This window comes from Lutra lutra, chromosome 7 (genome assembly GCF_902655055.1).
Source record: "Lutra lutra chromosome 7, mLutLut1.2, whole genome shotgun sequence".
In the NCBI taxonomy this organism is placed as follows: Eukaryota; Metazoa; Chordata; class Mammalia; order Carnivora; family Mustelidae; genus Lutra; species Lutra lutra.
In genome coordinates, this window is record NC_062284.1 from 50457163 (window position 1) to 50476377 (window position 19215).

At 47.2% G+C, this 19215-nt stretch overlaps 2 protein-coding genes across 8 annotated transcripts; both read right to left on the minus strand.

The window, feature by feature from the left end:
- Positions 1 to 228: 228 nt before the first annotated feature.
- Positions 229 to 9005, minus strand: SLC39A2 (solute carrier family 39 member 2). Of its 5 annotated transcripts, none has more exons than XM_047738698.1 (4): positions 7322 to 9005; positions 7009 to 7139; positions 6742 to 6792; positions 229 to 255 (listed from the first exon to the last, which is right to left on the minus strand). In XM_047738698.1, the coding sequence occupies exons 1-4, from the start codon at positions 7434 to 7436 to the stop codon at positions 244 to 246; spliced, it is 309 nt and encodes a 102-aa protein (XP_047594654.1). In that variant the 5' UTR covers positions 7437 to 9005; the 3' UTR covers positions 229 to 243. The 5 variants fall into 5 exon arrangements, with proteins under 5 accessions (XP_047594654.1, XP_047594656.1, XP_047594653.1 ...); XM_047738700.1 differs by lacking the exon at positions 229 to 255 and adding an exon at positions 5275 to 5460 and having other exon boundaries at positions 6742 to 6787; XM_047738697.1 differs by lacking the exon at positions 229 to 255 and adding an exon at positions 5275 to 5460.
- Positions 9006 to 9154: 149 nt separating this feature from the next.
- Positions 9155 to 16405, minus strand: METTL17 (methyltransferase like 17). Of its 3 annotated transcripts, XM_047738692.1 has the most exons (14): positions 16281 to 16405; positions 16008 to 16161; positions 15792 to 15926; positions 14341 to 14422; positions 13808 to 13889; positions 13412 to 13485; positions 12867 to 12961; positions 12272 to 12342; positions 11969 to 12076; positions 11394 to 11462; positions 10240 to 10290; positions 9899 to 9991; positions 9476 to 9663; positions 9155 to 9401 (listed from the first exon to the last, which is right to left on the minus strand). In XM_047738692.1, the coding sequence occupies exons 1-14, from the start codon at positions 16359 to 16361 to the stop codon at positions 9290 to 9292; spliced, it is 1395 nt and encodes a 464-aa protein (XP_047594648.1). In that variant the 5' UTR covers positions 16362 to 16405; the 3' UTR covers positions 9155 to 9289. The 3 variants fall into 3 exon arrangements, with proteins under 3 accessions (XP_047594648.1, XP_047594649.1, XP_047594651.1); XM_047738693.1 differs by lacking the exon at positions 9899 to 9991; XM_047738695.1 differs by lacking the exon at positions 9155 to 9401 and having other exon boundaries at positions 9492 to 9685.
- Positions 16406 to 19215: the final 2810 nt, after the last annotated feature.

Genomic DNA, 19215 nt, shown 5'->3' on the forward strand with positions numbered 1-19215 from the left:
GAGCTGAGGACTATAATGTGGCTTGATGTCTGGTGCTGACACACTGACAGGGAAGTGAGGCATGGAATATGTTATTGACTCTTGAGCATTTCATCACTCTCTCATAGGCCTGAGTCTATTTTAAATGCACTAGGCCAGGATCAGAAGGGGGCAGGGGTATTAAGTGACTCGCAGAGTTCTAGAGCTAGTTATTGATGGCAAGGGTGTTGGGTGACCGCATGCAGGGCAGGCGGCAAAGAGTGCTTAAATGCCACCCTAAAGAAAAGAAAGAGCATAATTGGAATCACTGGACCAATTAGCTCCTAGTTAAACAAAACATGAGGAAAAGTCAGAGAACTCCAATGAACAACAGCCTTGACCAGCAAGAGGTGCTGTTGTGAGGGGCACTTGGCCGGTTTAGTCCATAGAGCTTTCCACTGTTGATCTCAGGGTTGCAAGTTTGAGCCCCATGTTGGGTGTGAAGCCTAGTTAAAACAAACAACAAACCAAACAAAGGTGTTGTTGTACATTATGGAAGGGAAGGCAGGTCTTCTCAGCATGTTTGCCAGAAAACACTGTTAGCAAGGTAATCTTCAGAATTGGGAGGAAATGAAAGTGTGTGTTTATCTGCTGGGAGCTGGTGTGTGAAGTGGGTGGTGACTGTGTCTCTCTCCTATAGTTGTGTCAGCACAAGAAACCCAAGAGTTAGGAAGAGGGAGAGACGCTCTCTGCTGGGAGGAAGCAGAGGGGGTTTGCTGTCCTTGATTGACCTCTTTACTGTGTTGGTCCCAGTCCCCACTAGCCCACTGGGGTGCAGCGCCCTCCTGTGGATGGCATGGTTCTTCCTAACTTTCTCCAGGGCCTGCTTCCCTTCGGGTATCTCTCAGTGTTCTTTGTGATTCTATGTAGTAACTACATAGGGAGGGAGTGGTCTGTGGCTCCTGCCTGTTCTTAAGATCAGAGCTCAGGAGAGAGGTGAGCAGACTTCATAGAAGCGGAACCACAGACTCCCTACTTATTGTCTCTGCTTCAGGCTTAGGACTCCTGTTTCTCTCCTACTGTCATTCTCAAGGGCTGTGTTTTCCTGACTTCAGGGATAGAAGCTCAAGATAGCTAAGACAGAGTTCTCTGGGAAGGAGAATATAACTAGAAGAATATGGTGATGAGATCCTTGTGGGGTCAGCGTGAAAATTCTGGATTCATGAGGAGATTTTAAAGAGTGATTCTGGGGTGCCTGGGTGGCTCAGTGGTTCAAGCCTCTGCCTTTGGCTCAGGTCATGATCTCAGGGTCCTGGGATCGAGCCCCGTGTTGGGCTCCCTGCTCAGTGGGGAGCCTGCTTCCCTCTCTCTGTCTGCCTCTCTGCCTACTTGTGATCTCTCTCTGTCAAATAAATAAAATCTTTTAAAAAATAAATAGTGATTCTCTGAAGTTACATACAAAACAGTGAAACTGCAGCAGGAGGGATAGATATTAACCTTTAAGGGCACTCCTTTACATACTTAAGGGAAATGCTACCATGGGAGACACCACCTTTCTAGAGAGATTTGGGGACTAACAGGAAAGTGAGAATCAGTTCTGACTAGAGGTCAGGGGTGTGGTCAGGGTAAATGGTGCCCAGAGCAATTAGGTTGTTTGCACCCTCTCTTCTCACCCACATTACAATTTTTCCCAAATTGGATAACTATATAGTAAAAGTAGAATGCATTCTGTATTTGACATTCAATATAACTAAAGATAGTAACGAAATTGAAATAAAAAGGAAATCATCAACAACTGGCCTCTTTAAGCATCCCTGCAGACTGGGGTCTAAGGGTGTCAACCCTGTCTACACCCTTTTTGTTTCACCTTTGCTAGTGGCCACAGGCCCCTCCCTGAGGTCCAGGGGCAGGGAATATGAGGGTGTCTGGCCAGTTGGCACATTCCCACTCACACATACCAACCCACTCCAATTCTGGCAACTGTTCTTTGTACTCTATCACCCAAAGTCAGGAGCCAGAGCACTGTTTCCTGTGAGGGAGGCAAGACACTGGAAAACTGTCCTTCAGGGGAGGGGTGAAGTGGGCAAACTGTCACACAAGTTAGCCTGGAATTCTGTGGTTTTGTTCCTGGATGCCTCTTGTTCATAGGTGCTGGTCTTTGGCTGACCTCCCATCCTGCCCCAGGATACTCACTAACCTCTATTCTCTTTGATGCTGTGCCTCAACTCTTCTCAACTGCAAAAACCCAAGCCTCGGCTTGTATACAAAGGAAGGTGGGGGAGCTCCAAAGGGTTACTTTAGAGAACCATTTATTGGTGCAAGAATGGAAAGCTGGCTCTAGGTGAGAGAGCAGTTGGAGGGAGGTCCCATTCTTCTGTTTTGTTTTTTTTCTATTTAAATATGTAAAATATACATGTGTGGGGGTGCAGAATAAGGGATGGGGAAAGGACCCAGGGGTTCAGGAGACTTGAAAACTGTTCCACATAAATTCTCTTGTGACTATTCCAAGTAGCTTCTTCTCTTACCCTTTTTCCTAACTGGCATCTTTCCTCATATTTTTTTTCAACTTTAAGGATTCTAAATGTTTTCAGTTATAACCTATTTCTTAAGGCTGAATGAGTTAAGGTTCGCTTGTGACTCTGGTTTCCAGTTGTCATGGCCCAACTACTTTAGCTCTCCCTCCAGTCCGTGGTTCTCATGCCCATTCTCATTCTGTCCTTCTCACTGCAGACTCACTTGAAGTCACATTCATCTGCTCCCTTATAGCCCTCTCAGACTCCTGGCTGGGGATTCAGAGCTTTGGAAAATGCTCTGGTTGGTCCTTTTTTTATTTGATCCTCATTTTTAAAAATTTTATGTATTTGAAAGAGAGAGACAGAGAGAAAGCATGAGCAGGGGGAGGGATAGAGGGAGAGGGAGAAGCAGACTCCCCACGGAGCAGGGAGCCCCAACCCAGGACCCTGAGATCATGACCCGAGCCAAAGGCAGGCGCTTAACCAACTGAGCCACCCAGGCGCCCTAATCCTGAGGTTCTAAGGAGCCATTCTCTAGCTTTATTCCCGCTCTTGCAACGATACGGTTCGAACTGAAGATGGTTCCTGTTGGGGTTGGTAAGTTGTTGGGAGAGGAAAGGAAGTGCTCATGAAGGAGAGAAAGCACTGATGGCTGAAAGCAGAGGTGGCTGAAGGTGAATGTAAGGGCTCCCGGGATGGGAGGAGGCAAAAAGTGCATGACTCACCCGTGCTTGAAATCTCCCACCCTCTGCTCATTTCCCTCTGACGCTGATAGCATAGGTGACCCAGAAACATCTGAAGAGCCCCAGAGTCTGATGTCCTTCTCCTCAAGTCTCCTTTCTGTAGTCCTACAAATCCTCTGTCCCTGGAATAGCTAATGACCGTATAATTGTATCCCTTCCACTTCACCCCCCCCCCCCAAAGTCCTGGGGAGACCACTGCGGTGGACGGCAGCAGGGATTGGATGGCATGAGGGATCTGCCCATCCAGATTTCTTGATGTGCCTCACGAGGGTGACCTATCTTCCACGGACCATCAGATGTTTTTGTCCTTTGGCTTCAGTTAGCATGACCAAGAGGAGATGCTGGCAGCAGATGACAGAGAGGAAGAGGAGGGTCATCCTCTGGCCTCCTCCTGGTCAGGTCCCTGTGGGCTGGGTGTACCTCTCCACCAAAGGCCGCAGGGCTTATTGGACGGCCCCCTCTAGTTTCTGCTCCCCGTCACCTCCTCTTCAGCCTGGGCAGCAGCATTGTTCAGGCTCAGCCTCAGACACAGCATTGTTGCTGCTCAGCCCTCGGCTATTGCAACACCGTCTGTCCAAACCTGTCCTGTTTGGGCTCTGTCCAAGCCCTGCCCACACCTCCCTACAGTCTCCCTTTATGCAACTTGCCTCCATTCTCCAACGTGCTCCCGCTTCCTCTGAGCCCCTGACACATAAGATCAGGAGGTAAAGGTAAGGTAAGGGAGGAGAGAATCTGGATATTTGAGCTTTTCTTAAAATCAGAGAAACACGGGTTGGAAGCCCAGCTAGCTATGTGATCTAGTTATTTACCTTTTCTGCATGTGCTTCCCTCCACTTGCGCTGGGGATAAGATCTACCTGGTGGGGTCACGAAGGCGAGACAGTGTCTGTGAGGGCGATAGTACAGCACCTGGCACACAGCAGGTGCTCCATGTGGAGACTCTGCTGTGATTATTACATGCGAGGCACTGTCTGGAGAATGAAATCCATTACTTCATGCTGAAGAGAAAACAGAATGGGATGGTGCTTCGGCGAACTTGTTTCCTGTATCAGATATTTTTAGTTAGTTTTGCCTCAAGTTTTCCTTCTCACTCATGCCTGGGTGCGTTGGCTGGGCTCGTGAGAAGGTGTGCGTATCTTAGTTTGTGGGGAGGGCAATCGATGGACAGGAGGCAACTGTGACAAGGACACTCAGGAGACTTTGTCCACGTGAAGATGACTGGGGCTTCTGCACTGAGATATCAGAAGGGGCAAAGTGGGGAGAGCGACTGAGCTCATGGGGTGCATCTTCTCTCCCCTCCTTCTCCACGAAGTCTGAGATATTCCTCCATTTCACGGGTCAGGGCACTGGGCAACAGCAGATAATCAGCTTCAGTCCTTCATAGTTTTTAAGAGAAGCAACACATTGTAGGGGTTCCTCACACTGAAAGATGGCCTAGTGGGGAGGGGCTGGAGGCAGAGCGGCAGGTAGAGCAGGCAGCAGGAAAGCCACTAAGTTGTGGCAAAACCCGGTAATCACCCTAGGCATTTATCTGGCGCCTTTCTCCCTCTCCAAACACACTGCTTCTTAATCCCTCAGCACAAGGCCGCTGGATGGAGACAGAGGCTTAAAGAAGAGCCACAGCATCCTTGAGGCTACGCAGGGCTCAGTGTGAAAAATAGGAACCAGATGGAAGGAGGCTCTATTTAGCCTGATCTCGAGAGTCTGCTGGACACACTGTGGCTGGCCAATAATAGCTATTGGGAGTGGAGTGGGTGTGGTTAGCATAGGAAAAAATCTAGATCCCGTGGTTTCTGTTTTTACACCTCTTCTCTCTAAATGCTGGGAACTCCAGCTCAGTTTCTCAACACCTGTGGGCAAGGCAGGAGTAGGTTGCTGGAATTTAAGCAATGCTCCCATGTGTGGAGGGCATGGCCTGCAACTGGCAGAATGGTTAGGGGCCTGGATTCCAGAAGAAAATACAATATCCAACAGTCAGCCTTTCCATTCCCCACTCCATCACTTCCTGTACCAGGCAGCTCCTAGGCCACCTGGAGAAATGAAGTATAGCATGACTGAAGGGGAAGGGTAAAATGGACATTTTATTATACACAGTAGCAAAAATGGGACAAGAGTTAAATCTAGAGTGATGGTCTTCATATCAATTCTCCAATGTAGAGGCACTCAACCTAAACGTCCTCTTCTCAGTCCTGGAGAAATGGATTCTCATGTAGGAGAAAGCTGTGGTCCAGTTCATGAGGGTGATGCCTAATGAATGTCACTTAGTCTCAGTGGAGGGCCAAACCCATTTGGGAAGTGTCTCCCAAGGGTAGGAAGGCCATGCTAGATAGGCCCATCAGAAAAATCAGGAATCTCTCAGGCCCACAAGGCAATAAAGGCCATGAAGGCAAAACCAGCGGCTACGCAGCCCCATTTGGCTAGAGGGGCCTCAGGGCCAGCTAGCTCCCGGGGCAGAATTTCCAGGAAGGTGACATACAGAAAGGTGCCGGCTGCCACACCTTCTAACACAGCCTGGGCTAAGCCCTGCCCCGCTTTAGAGTCCCCTTGGGTCACAGCCAGCCCCAGGACTAGGCCCATGGGGGACATGAGAGCTAATGACAGTATGGACAACATGGCCCATCGTGACCTAGTGCCTATTCGCACCAGCCGCAGTCCAACCCCAAACACTACGAGCCCTTTGTGAGCCAGGACAGCAAGACAGAGCTGAATGGTGGTTGCTACTGTTGGCTGCAGCCCCACAGCTAGCCCTTCAAACACTGAGTGAAAGGAGAGCGAGAGCAAGAGGACGAGGGCCCGAAAGGGGCCCTTTGAGGGTGAGGGTGGGGGTCCATGGCTGTGGAGTTCAAGGACATGAGTCCCACCCCACTCCTCCTGCACTGTCGTTCCTCCAGCAGCCCCAGGACAGCACTGCAGTGCCAGCGACTCCAGAAAGAAGACAAAGAAGAAGCCCAGGGAGATGATGAGCTCTCCGTAGGGATACTCCATCTAGGAACAGAAAGAGGGTCTGTGAGGTAGGAAGGGAAGAGAAGCAAGGACATTGGGTGTCCATGGGAGTAGGAGACTAAAGAGAATGGGAAATGTGGGACTATGCCTAGTTAGTAAGAATTGGCCAACTCTTTGCCCTGCTGGCTCTCCCTCTGGTCTGTGGCCTTATTCCCATCTGCTTCAGATGCTTCCAGATTGATGCAGCATATTGGGCATAAAGAAGGGCAGGGGAATGAAGCCAAGAGCAGGTATGGACAGCAACGAGAAGAATCCCTGAGGGACTAAGGGACACCAGAGTAATAGGGTTAGTAATATGGGAAAAGAATGTGAGGCATGTCAAAGGGATGGAGAAAGAACGAAAAAGTAAAGCAGAGCTTTTTCTGGGGTTCCACAAACCCAAATGGATTGGGTGGGCTCCTCCTTTCCTCTGTGCTGTCTGAGCTGAGGAGCAGAGGGGATCCCTGGTTTCCTCACATACTCCCCTCAAAAGGGTCCGGGAGGTTCTCCTCCCCCACTAGGGAGGGAATGGTGGGAGATACTTACCTGAGCTGAATCAGCATCATCAGAAACATTTCCCTCCCTTTCTGTCCTGTTCTAGAGAGAGAAAAGCAGAAATCAGGTGGGGAGCAGATCAGCTTCCTGTCCTGCCCCTTCAGCTCCCTCACTTTCCCTAAAGTCCAATGTGACTGGTGTTCACCATGCCAGAAAGAGTCCTCTTGCTTGTCCTTCCACCCTTGTCCTAGCTCTGTCATCTTCCCCCCTCATCATTCTGGCCTCACAGCCCTGCTGCTTACCATTTCCGCTGCTCACCTGCATCTTAAACTTCTGGATCTTTGAGTCAATTCCCTCCAGGGCTTCAGCAGTCATGTGCATGAGCCCTGCTCCCAGGAAAACACCAGCAGAGGTGCAGCCCAGGAGGCTGAGGACCCGGCGGTGACGACCTAAGAAAACAAGGAGTTACAATCCAGTTGGCGATGAGATAGAAAAGGTGACAAAAGAGCAAGCATGTGGCACCCAATCTCCCCAGCTTGGGGATGGTGAGAGCCTCGGAGCAAGGCACCAGGATAGGTGACATGGCCATAGTCAGGCTGAGGTTATGGGGCTGGCAGCGGCAGGGCTGTACCTGTGGCGGCATCAATCTGGAACCACTTGAAGCAGATGGGAATAAGGCCACAGACCAGGGTGAGAATCAGCAGGGCAAAGAAGCAGCCAATTTTCACTCCTAGTTGTGGTTCCATCCTTGGGGTACAGGATAAGCAGATGCTTCAGAATAGCAAATGGGAGTTACGATCTTCGAGCAGGAGTGTGGAAGTAGTCGATCAAAGCTGGAGTATCTCCTCTCCAGAGCTCCAGGAGGGCGATGGGATCCTCCTGTTCTGTGTTGCCTCTGCTTGCGCAGCCTTGCATAGCTGACTGGGGCCCTGCCTCAGATTCCCGCCCTCCCCCTACCAGGAGGCCCCTCCCCTGGCTCACGCCTTCCAGAACTGGGAAACCAGAAACTCCAGACTCCCTGCCAGGCACAGCCTGTGCTGTGTGTCTTCTCCTCTTCACTGCCATGACTAATCCAAATGCTGTGGACAGTCTTCTTTCATGCCTGGTGCTAGTCTAATCCAAAATGGGAGTCTATGGAGGTCCTTCCCAGCTGTTTTGTACTGGGGATACCTGGTCCTGCCTTATTTAAGACATTTGATCTAAGACTCCCAAACCTTCTCCACCCCACCCTATGTCTCGTAGGTTGTTATGCTGATATCTGAACCCTACCTTTTCAGAGGGGATTTGGGGCCACCTTTGGGTAGGAGGTGGGGCTGAGAGGTGGTACCGCCACCCGCCACTCTGTGAAAACTAGTAGATGAGGGGCCTCCCCTCTCCTGTAACCCCAGAGAAATAGCTCCAGGCATGGCAATTTGTAGCGGGGAGTTGAGATTTCTAGTATTACAATACTGATGTTGTTCCAACTTTTGACTGTGCCTGTTTCTGGATACATACATATCTACCACAACTTATGATGGGGTGATGTTCCAATGGGCCCAGCCTAAATTGGAAACCTCCTAGGTTGAAATGCATTTAGTATACATAAGCTACCAATCCTAGCTTCGACTAGCTTTAAATGTGCTCAGAACACTTACATTAGCCCACAGTTGGGCAAAATAATTTAATCAGTCTTATTTTGTAATAAAGTGCTGATATCTCATGTAATTTACCACATACTGTCCTGGAAGTGAAAACCAGAATGGTTAGAAGTGTGCCAGCCGTTTACCCTCGTGATGGAGCGATTGCCTGGGCGCTGCGGCTGCCCAGCATCACAAGGGACTATCATACCACGTACTGCTGACCTGAGAGAAGAGCCAAATTCAAAATTCAAAGTCTGGCTTCTACTGAATGTGCCTCACTTTCACATCATCTTAAAGTTGAAAATTTGAAAATCAAGCCATGTAAGTCAGAACCATGTGTACTGGGGGAGAGGGCCTGAGAATTTTAAGACAAAGAAAGGTTCTCTAGCTCTGAAATAGCAAGGCCTAGCGAAAATCCGAGAAATGAACAACTGGAAGGATCTTGCCTGGAGCTACAGGGGTGGAGATGGAAAATTCAGTCTTGATGGGATCGGCTCTTGAGGAAAATGTATCAGGCAAACCCTGGAGGAGTTGATGAACCCTAAGAAAGACAGAAGGAAGGGAGGGAGAAAAACACAGAGGCTAGGCAGCCCGGCTCCCCTATTTAGGTAGCCCACCAAACAACTGTGACACGTGCCGAGCCAGCGCTCAGAGACTGGGGGCGGCTTTCCCTACTGCCCCGGATTATTTCCTTGGGAAGTCCTGGTCTCTGGTAGAAGCAGTATCTCAAAATCTTGCAACCTGTGTGGGAAGATAAGGCACTGAATATCTGAGAATTCTCTCTGCTATAGGACTGAACATGACAACTGACCTCTGTATCTTTTAGGAATCACAAGATCCATTTCTACTCTTTGAAAACTTTTTATTATTATTAAAGCCTCAAACCAACATACATAGGGCTGCCAGCACTCCCACCCTGGATACCAGGGAGCTTCAGCCTTGGCAGGCCTAAGTAAGAAAATCCTCGTTACACCTCCTTGTCAACTCCCAGGGGGGTCATCAGCGGGGGACAGAGGAAGCTCCGACTCTGAAGGCGTGATCACAGGTAAAAGATCTCCCCAGGAGCTGACTCGAGCACAACGATACAAATCCCTATGGAAAAGGGAGGTCAATGTGGGCTGTAGGTTCTTGCCACCTCCCCCTACTTTTGGTCACACTCTTTATACCTGCCATGCTGGCGGGCTGTGATCACAGCATGCTGCATATGTCCATCTGGACAGCACAGGTGACAATGCACATGGCGTGGCCGTTTAAGGACAGGCTGAATGATACGGGGCCAGCGATTAGCCTCCTCTGGAGACCCCCGGGCAAGAATTACCATTGAGAACTTTTCATCTTTTTGCTTCTTCTTGTTCTAAGATAAGGATACAGAGAGACTATTTGGAGAAAAAAAGAGATGGTGAAAAAAATTGTGATCCCCCCTCCCCCCATCCCTGCAGCCCTTTTCAGATTCTATAAGCCATGTACACCCAGGCCTGCAAACCTCAAGGCTCTTCTCTGACTTCTCTAACTCCTCCCACCTCTGACTCCTTATCATCCTGTTCCTCTAGACTACTTTCTCCCTGCCCTAACATTCCCAGGAAACATACCCAGCTGAAGGGGATGCAGTGGTAAGCTTGAGAAAAGCTACAGGCCAGGGGCTTAGAGGCTGTCAACTGGGGACAGGGAAGTTCATGTGGACACTGTGAACACACAGACAAAAAAACGCAGAGAATCATACAACTGAAAAACAAGGAGTGACAGAGTTAAGAAGGGCTAGGGCAATGGGAACATAGGAGCCGGAGGCAGGGAGAGCCACGGCAACAACTAAGAAAGATACTGAATAGGGACACAAAATAGTAGAGGGTGGCTTAGCTTTACCCTCTCACTTTTCCTGGCCACAGGTGAGTTTACATCCTTGCAGGCTGGGAAAGGCAGAAGTAATACTCACTGGGGCAAAGACAAAGCCAGGTCGAGGGTCCAAAGGTGACTTCTCTTTTCCCTAAAATAAAAAAAAATTAAGCTGGGTCTGAGGGGTCTAGTCTCATAACTCAATCTCTGTACTCAGTAAACTGAGGACTCCTTTAACATTCAATTCTGATAATTATTAACTAGGCTCCTTGAGTTAAGCTGGCTGCTTCACTAATACTCCAAACAAAGAACCTTCTCTTTGTAGTAGGAGAAAAGCAGGAACTTGGCACATAGTATGGTGCTTTCCCTTGTCAGCAACCTCTACTCTCAAAAAGATCCCACTCCAGGACAATTAAATTTATGATTATACACTGGCTCATACTGTCCCCAAAAGATAAGGTTCTTGGCTTAGCAATGCCCTGGATCAGGGGTTGGAGCACTTACTCTTTTTTAAAGGCCTAGAGAGTAGGCAAAATCTGTTTCTGTCCCAGCTATTCAACTCTGCTGTTTATAGTGTGAAAGCAGCCTTAGACAGGACACCTGGGTGGCTCAGTTGATTGAGCATGTGCCTTCAGCTCAGGTCATGATCCCAGGGTTCTGGGATCGAGTTCCAAACCATGCTCCTTGCTCAGCAGGGAGCTTGCTTCTCCCTCTGCCTGCAGCTCCCTCTGCCTGCAGCTCCCCCTGCTTGTGTTCTCTCTCTGACAAACAAAAATCTTAAAAAAAAAAGGGCAGCCAGAGACAAGAGACACACCAATAAGCATGGCACATATGAAAATAGGTGGCAGGGGGCGCCCGGGTGGCTCAGTTGGTTAAGCGGCTGCCTTCGGCTCGGGTCATGATTCCAGGGTCCTGGGATCGAGCTCCGCATCGGGCTCCCTCCTCAGCGGAGAGCCTGCTTCTCTCTCTCCCCCTCTCCCTGCCGCTCTGCTTACTTGTACTCTCTCTCTAGCTCTCTGTCAAATAAACAAATAAAATATTAAAAAAAAAAAAAAAAGAAAATAGGTGGCAGGCCAGATTTGATCCACAGGTCCTGGTTTGCTAATCACTACCCAATATCATAACAACTTTATATGCCTAATATCCTGAGAGTCACCCTTACCATTGTATGACAGAGTCTCTTCAGCTTAAGGGAGCAGCAGTGACCACTGACAGATGGTGGGACAGGAGTGAAAGAAGGAGAAAGACTCTTACCTTAAGGACGAGGTCCCTGGCATCCATGAGAAGGCAGTGCCCAGCTTTTGTTCCATTCTCTACCAATACCTGTTCACAAAAAAGGAAAATAAGCATAAGCTTTGAATTACATGAAAACATAAATGCTAGCAGCTCTGTAAGAACATTAACAGATGCAGCAGAGGGCCCTAAAGAAAAGGGCCATCCCCACATAAGATGGGAATGGAGAGCCTAAAAGAGGGACAAAAGGATCTATGCATGATAAAAATGGTCAAGAATGAACACAAGTTTTGGAATGCCTAGGTGGCTCAGTCGATTAAGTGTCTGCCTTCAGCTCAGGTCATGATCCCAGGGTCCTGGGATGGAGCCCCACCTCCGGCTCTCTGCTCAGTGGGAAGCCTGCTTCTCCCTCTGCCTGCCTATCACCCTGCTTGTGTTCTCTCTCTTTGACAAATAAACATATAAAATATTTAAAAACAAAACAAAAAAACACACTTAAAAAAAAGAATAAATGCAAGTTTCGATGGAGAGAAGGAAATGGATGAAACCCATGACACTGCTTTAAAACTTGAAGGGAAAAAGGAATTTCAGCTCACCAGAAAATGATTTGTCTTGCGCCATAGGGTTTGGACTAGTTCAGTGCGGTCAGCCTTGCTGGGAAGCTCACTTAAGGAGAAGGCTGATACCACCACATCGAATTGTACCTGAGAATCAAGAAAAGGAATGTGAGAGACCTGACATCCCCACTCCTGACCCTCCTTCCAAGAACCTAACAAAGTTCTATCCCCTTATATTTCTTTTGTTTTATCTTCTAACACTCAAGGCTGGGTTGCAAATCTGAAGCCATGGTTTTCCATCTGCCAAATTCCACATTTAACACTCTAAACATTGGCACTTGCCTTGGGTGATACAGGTAGAAACTGTCTGAAGAAGACACCTGGAACATAAGGCTCCCCAGATTCTGAACCACCTGTGGAGTAAAGCAGAGGCGCAGCAACTTTGAGTGTACAGGTATAAACTGAAGTGATCTCTCAATAAGAAATAGGGTCCCAAGGCTAAAGAAAACCACCAGGCACGTGGGTGGCTCAGGTGCTTAAGTGCCCATCTTTGACTCAGGTCATGATCCCAGGGTCCTGGGATTGAGCTCTCTACCCTGCAACAGGCTCCGTGGTAGGACTCCCTGCTTGGTGGGGAGTCAGTTTCTCCCTCTGCCCCTACCCTGGCTCATATTCTCTCTCTCTCTCTAATAAATAAAATCTTAAAAACAAAAACAAAGGGCAGGGAAACACTGGGTTGCCTGTCCTGTTTATCTTACCCAAACCCCCCACAGTCCAGCAAAGGCCTCTACAACCCTCTGCTTGACCACAACACTGGAAAGAAATCAGACTCATCTTTAACTTTCAGCCTTCCTCTACTCCCCAATAAAACAACTTTTTCATTCTCTGCTTAACTCCTTCAACTTTGAAGAAACCCTTCCTTATCTTTTGTCCTCACCTTTCAGTAACTTTTCTGCCAAAACCAACATAGCAGCTGAGCTGTCCACACACAAATATTCACGTAGGCTCTGGCCCCAAGCACTATGAGCAGCCCTAAGATGGCAAAATATAAATCACCATTTCTCACGACAAAGAGTCATCCCTACAAGAGATCCCTCTGCCCCCAACCCCAACCCTGGGAAACAGAATATTATCTTAAAATGGTTGGAAAAACTAACAGTGTTATTTTCTTACTTCATTTACTACTCCTTAAAAAAAGGGCAGACTCAAAAGAACTACTTGTAGGTAAAAAAAAAATCTTGGTGCTATGCCCTAGACTAAATTCCTTTCCTTTTTTATCTTTCTAAACATGGGTCTTTTTTCACTTGAAGTTTCTTTAAGTTCTAGCCCTAATCCATTTACCTTCTTATGCCTTACCTAATCTGAGCGAAGAAACATTCTAGTTCCCAAATTTCCTATTCTCCCTCTGGTTCCCTAGTCTCTTGGAGTGTTATACACATGGCCCTGTAGAGCTAGAGTTGACAGAGACAGTAAGATACTTACCAAGTGACAGAACCAGTACCCGAGCCAAAATCCATTAAGGTTTGAGGCTGGAACTCTGGAACTCGAACCTGGATCTGAAGAAATATGTAACACTCCACAGTAGGGGAAGCAGACCCTTATTTAGGGCCACTATGAATTAGGGGGCCATGACAGAGCAGATGAGATGCGAATGTTGAGATATAATGTAAATACTTTATAGACTGGGAACTTCCTAAGACAATGATTTTAAACATTCCTTGGGTCATGAAACCCTTTCAGAGGATAAAGAGCCTCTCAAAAAAAAAAAAAAAAAAAAAAAAAAAAAGGACATGCAATTTCCCAAGAACCATACCCCAGGAGACTACTTTATGGATAAGGGAACTGATGGTAACAGGTTGGAAGCTGAGGGGCTTTCACCTCATGGAATGCCCTGGAGACTGCTGCAAAGCCACCATCCAGTCTTGCTGCCATATATACCAGGCTCAGGCTCTCATTGTAGCTGCCAGAAAAACCAGAGAGTCACACCTACCAGGAAATAACCTCCATTGCATAGTTAACCTTCTAGATTTTTAGGAATGAAATCTTTGGAAAGGGCTCCTCCAGCTCAGTACTTTCACTCCTTAAAAGAGAGAAGTCCTGGGGCACCTGAGTGGCTCAGTGGGTTAAAGCCTCTGCCTTCGGCTCAGGTCATGATCCCAGGGTCCTGGGATCGAGCCCCACATTGGGCTCTCTGCTCGGAAGGGAGCCTGCTTCCTCCTCTCTCTGTCTGCCTCTCTGCCTACTTGGGATCTCTGTCTGTCAAATAAATAAAATCTTAGAAAAAAAAAAAAAAAGTCCTGAGTTACAAACCAGGTAGGCTTTTCAAACAGGAATTGTGTAATAGTACTTCCCCAGTCTCCTCCTAGAGACAAGATTTTTTTTTTTTTTGCAGCCCTTCTAGCCCCCCTTACTTCAGTTCTTGCCAATGGTATGTAGTTTTGCGCAGGGCTCGCAGCACAGCTTCACGAAGTTTCTCCTCCAATTGACCTAAGTCTGTGGTGAGAACAAGAACTGAGTGAGGACCTAGGAAGACCAGGGCTCAGATCCAATATTTGAATATGCTGAGATCCATCCTTCCCCTTAAGCAAAATCTCAAAGCTTAAGAAAAAGCCAAATCTACGATTCGCAGACCTGTACCCCTGGGGATAAAAATATATGTTTATAAAGCTGTAAAAAAAAAAAAAATAAGAAAGGATGAATCCCCAAGTTTTGTAGCAACATGGACGGGACTGGAAGAGATTATGCTGAGTGAAATAAGTCAAGCAGAGAGAGTCAATTATCATATGGTTTCACTTATTTGTGGAGCATAACAAATAGCATGGAGGACAAGGGGAGATGGAGAGGAGAAGGGAGTTGAGGAAAATTGGAAGGGGAGGTGAACCATGAGAGACTATGGACTCTGAAAAACGATCTGAGAATTTTGAAGGGGTGGGGGGTGGGAGGTTGGGGGCACCAGGTGGTGGGTATTGTAGAGGGCACGGATTGCATGGAGCACTGGGTGTGGTGCAAAAATAATGAATACTGTTATGCTGAAAAAAATAAAAAAATTAAAAAAAAAAAAAAAAAGAAAAAGCCAAATCTAGAGAAAAATTTTGGGTAAGAATAACAGCAACCACCACCATTACCACCAGAATGCATGAGACAGTATTTTGTCTCTACCAGCAGTTTATTCAACAAGATCAAAACCATCCCACAGGCTTTGCTCTCTTTTAAAGGGAAGTGTCTCAAAGATTTAAAAGGATAGGGTAAGGACTATATTTTGTGGATTTCCTCAGGTCCCCCTAAACTTTAGTACGTGACATCTCCAATGTTCCTAGAGGGAAGAAAGGGGTTTCAAAAATCTCATCTCAGGATTGTGTTCAGTTCAGGACTATTTTATCTACTGAGCACCTATGAACCAGGTACTGTGGGAAGCGCAGGGAACACAAGATGAATAAAAGGCAGGTCTGTAGTATTAAGGAGCTCACATTCATGAAAATAACTTGATGAGTTATACTCATTCTCCTATCCCTGAAGAGCGTTTCAGTACTGTACAGGGAGCCATACAGGGATTTTATTTCACTTTAATAAAAACTTAAACCATCCTAATCCAATGGATTTTCAGGAAAAAAACCCCTAAGACCTAGATTTTGACGGATACTGAAGTACCTTGCTGACCTTTACAAAAGTCCCAAGAGCAACCTCGGAAACTATTCTGTTTTAGCAAGGCATCACTGTAACAAGCAGCCCCGGCCAGAAAATCAAACAGGAAACTGCAGTATCTGTTTGTCACAGATACTCAAACAGATCTGTAAAATTATTCCTTGCTCTTAATTTCCCACCGGTATTTCAATTGGGCCTACTCTTTATTCTTAGGCCCCACCTGGGTTTTCCAGGAATTTCTTCTCAAGATGGACAGCCCGTCTTTGCAACTCCTGAGGCTCTACAGGTAAACGCCGGCTCCACAGATAATTGGTCAGTGCTTGCACCTGCTTCTCCACATTGGGCATCGAGCTCCCTATGGGCCAAAGATGAAACGCATCACTTAATGCAGACCCAGTTTTTGCTTCTCGGGTTTCCGCTTCCCACCGTTACTCACCGAGCAGCAGGAACTGCGCAGCGGCAGCCAGTGCTGGCGGCACCTCTATGCATGGCAGCTGCAAGATGCCGGGGTGCCGGCGATGGGGCGTCTTTCCCAGAAAATCGGAATTGTTATCGACCTGGGATATGCCCGGAACGATGGCAGCGAGCGTCTGCAGGCCGAGAAAGAAAAGGTGATTGCGGGGCAGAGGAAAGGCTTTGGCCTTCTCTAAGGAAGAGGCTATCCCTGAGATCCAGAGTTTCTCCGAGAGCAGGGAAAGCAGACACTCACGCGAGACTGGGGAGCTTCTCCACTGCCGCGGCGCCACCTGCTACATGTCAGCAGATGCCTCAGTCCCCTCACGGTCGCCATGGCACCGGAGGCGAGCAGGAAACGGAAATGATGAGACCCGCGAGGCGCCCGGAGCAGTGTCAGCCAATGAGAAGAGCGAGTGCTTCTAGTAGCCAATAAACAACCGATATATAATTCACCTCGGAGGGTAACGGTACGTGGGTGGCGTTAGGCCCTGGGTTTCTGCGTAAGCAGTCCACGGCGAAGTGGCGTCAAGGTTGTGCGGGGTTTGGTCTCGACGTTCCGAAGTCGAGGGGCGGAGTGGGGACGGGCTCTTTTCTGGGCTCTCTAGAGAAGCGCCAGAGACAGGAAAATACTATTTCCGGATGTATTACCTACCTGCGTTCCTTGCTTCTCTCTCTGGGGAACCTCAGAAGTCTTGGGATTTTTTGTCCCTGTGTGTGAGAACGGGAGAATTCAGTAATGGAAAGATAAGAAAAACCCAAATTTAGGCAACCCAAGATAACAGAAATTAATAGTTAATAGATACAATTTTTTTGTTTGTTTGTTTTGACATATTATTCTCCATATTAAACTGTCCTCTTAGGGGGTGCCTGGTTGGCTCAGAGTGTTAAGCCTCTGACCAGCTCAGGTCATGATCTCAGGGTGTTGGGATCGAGGCCCCGGGTCGGGCTCTCTGCTCAGCAGGAGCTCCTCTCAGCAGAGAGGCCCTCCTCTCTCTCTGACTGCCTCTCTGCCTACTTGTGATCTCTGTCTCTGTCAAATAAATAAATAAAAATCTTAAAAAAAAAATAAACTGCTACATGTCAGCAGATGCCTGACATGTATTTATCTAAGATCTAAGATGTTAGATAAGTAGCTAACACTTAGAACATACCTGATACAGTGGGCAAGCGCATTTACATAATATTACCACATTTAGTTCCTGCTATCTGTGAGATACATTCTGTTAACACCATTTTGCAGTTGAAAAAAGTGAGTATTCAAATGGTTAAATATCACGCCCAAGATCACAAACCTTGTTAGATGACAATTAGATTTAAACTTGGGCAGTTTAGGGGCCCCTGAGTGGCTAGGTTGGTTGAGGCAGGGACTCCTGATTTCAGCTCAAGTTGTCATCGGAGCGTTGCGATATTGGGTTCCCCGCTTAGCGGGGAATCTGCTTGAGATTCTCTCCTTCCTTCTGTCTTTCCCCCCACTCACGTGCTATATAAGATAGATAAATAAATCTTTTTAAAAATAAAAATAAAAATAAAAGAATAAACTTGGGCAGTTTTAAGTCTGAGTTTCACCTTTAAACATATACTCTACCGGATATTGTTAGCCCTTGGAATGTAACTTAGCAAGTTAACTGGGAACAATATGGTAAATGTCTGAAGTGTTAAATTAACATATAGCATTAAAATGAACTCACTGGGCTGTGTGCCCTCTTGATTCTGTTAGCAAACATATTGGTCAACTATGGAATATGTTAACTTTTTGGTATCTGTTGACTGGATGGGTGAAAGTATTGTCTTTGCTGCAACTGCAAGAGTCCAAATATAATAATTATGGGGTAAAATATGGGGAACTATATCCATCAGAGAGTTAAGTGTTATTTGCGTTTAGGTTAGTAAGCTTCGATTCTAATAAAGGAGACTTTGGCTTTATAATCTGAGTGCTCTGGAAGGAGTTTTGTGAGGGGGGAAAGGAAGAGGAAACCAGAGGAGGCAGGAAGAACTGTTAGAGTGGGAATCAAGTTTGAGCTCTGTGAAAGAGGGCGGGAAGTAAAACAGGTTGGATATGCACAGTTCTAAGAGTTTCAGCCAGGCCAGGAGAATCTTTGAGCCCAACGTTAGAGGCGTCCTGCATTGGGCAGAGACAGGGATGACTTATTATCCCTGCTGCACTGATTTTTTGAGGACAGCCCATGGGAAGTGTAGCAGATTCAGTGTGGCAATTGGGGCCATCGTCAATTATGATCCTCATGGCAGGAGATCTGAGGAGTGCATTTTCATAGCTGCCTAGAGCCACACAGATCTACTTTTCCAGACGGGTTCAAGGGATAATTCCTTCAACCTTCATATGGGCCTCTGTTCCTAAAGAGAAACTTAGAAGAAGGAGGTTAATGTGGCAAATAATAGCCACTATCACTTCAGTTGATCTTAGGGCTGCAACTGGTCCGCATCCACTCCTTCCTTTACTATGAATTCTAATTTCCCCTCACTCTCCACTACATGTCCTCAGGTCTTAGTGGCTTGCCTGGTATTATGACCCAAACCTTCATTCCTGAGGGGTCCAAACCCTTGACAGTCATATCTTTCTCTGGCTGAGATTGCTGAACGCACATATTCACAGTTACAATGGAGCATGGGAATTCTAGGAAGCACCCAAATAGATCGCTTGGGTTCTACACGAAATCCTGTCTGGCCTCATTGTGTAAAAGCAGCCCTATATCCTTCCTCTTGCTAATAAGGACTACTTAACCCTGACAGTCTGTTAACTCCATTTTTTTTTAAGATTTTAAAAATCTTATTTTTATTTATTTTATTTTATTTATTTTACAGAGAGAGAGAGGGCACAAGCAGGGGGAGCGTCAGGGGGAGGGAGAAGCATGTCCCCTGCTGAGCAGGGAGCCCCATGCAGGGCTGGATCTCAGGACACTGAGATCATGATCTGAGCTGAAGGCAGACACTTAACCAACTGAGCCACTCAGGTGCCCCTCCACATTTTTTTTTTTTTAAGATTTTTTTTTAAAGACTAAGGGTGCATCTGCTCTGGGGACCTGGACCTTTGGCCCTGCAGAGCCCAGAGTTACAGAGAAGAAAGTACAAAATTTCCCAGTTGGTCAGTGGGTGTGGTAAGTGGAGTCACTTCTGCTTCTGCTCTTTGGTTGCTGGAACCCTGTATTTTTCCTATTTGGGACACAGTATCA

Coding starts and splice junctions, on each gene's coding strand:
- SLC39A2 (XM_047738696.1), bottom strand. CDS start 7,436: ATGGAACCACAACTAGGAGTGAAAATTGGCTGCTTCTTTGCCCTGCTG. Junction 6,793..7,008: donor TCCAGAAGTTTAAGATGCAG/GTGAGCAGCGGA, acceptor TTCTCTCTCTAG/AACAGGACAGAAAGGGAGGG. Junction 6,199..6,741: donor ATGATGCTGATTCAGCTCAG/GTAAGTATCTCC, acceptor TTCTGTTCCTAG/ATGGAGTATCCCTACGGAGA.
- METTL17 (XM_047738692.1), bottom strand. CDS start 16,361: ATGGCGACCGTGAGGGGACTGAGGCATCTGCTGACATGTAGCAGGTGG. Junction 12,343..12,866: donor GGCAGAAAAGTTACTGAAAG/GTGAGGACAAAA, acceptor TTTACTCCACAG/GTGGTTCAGAATCTGGGGAG. Junction 12,077..12,271: donor TTCTACCTGTATCACCCAAG/GCAAGTGCCAAT, acceptor CTTGATTCTCAG/GTACAATTCGATGTGGTGGT.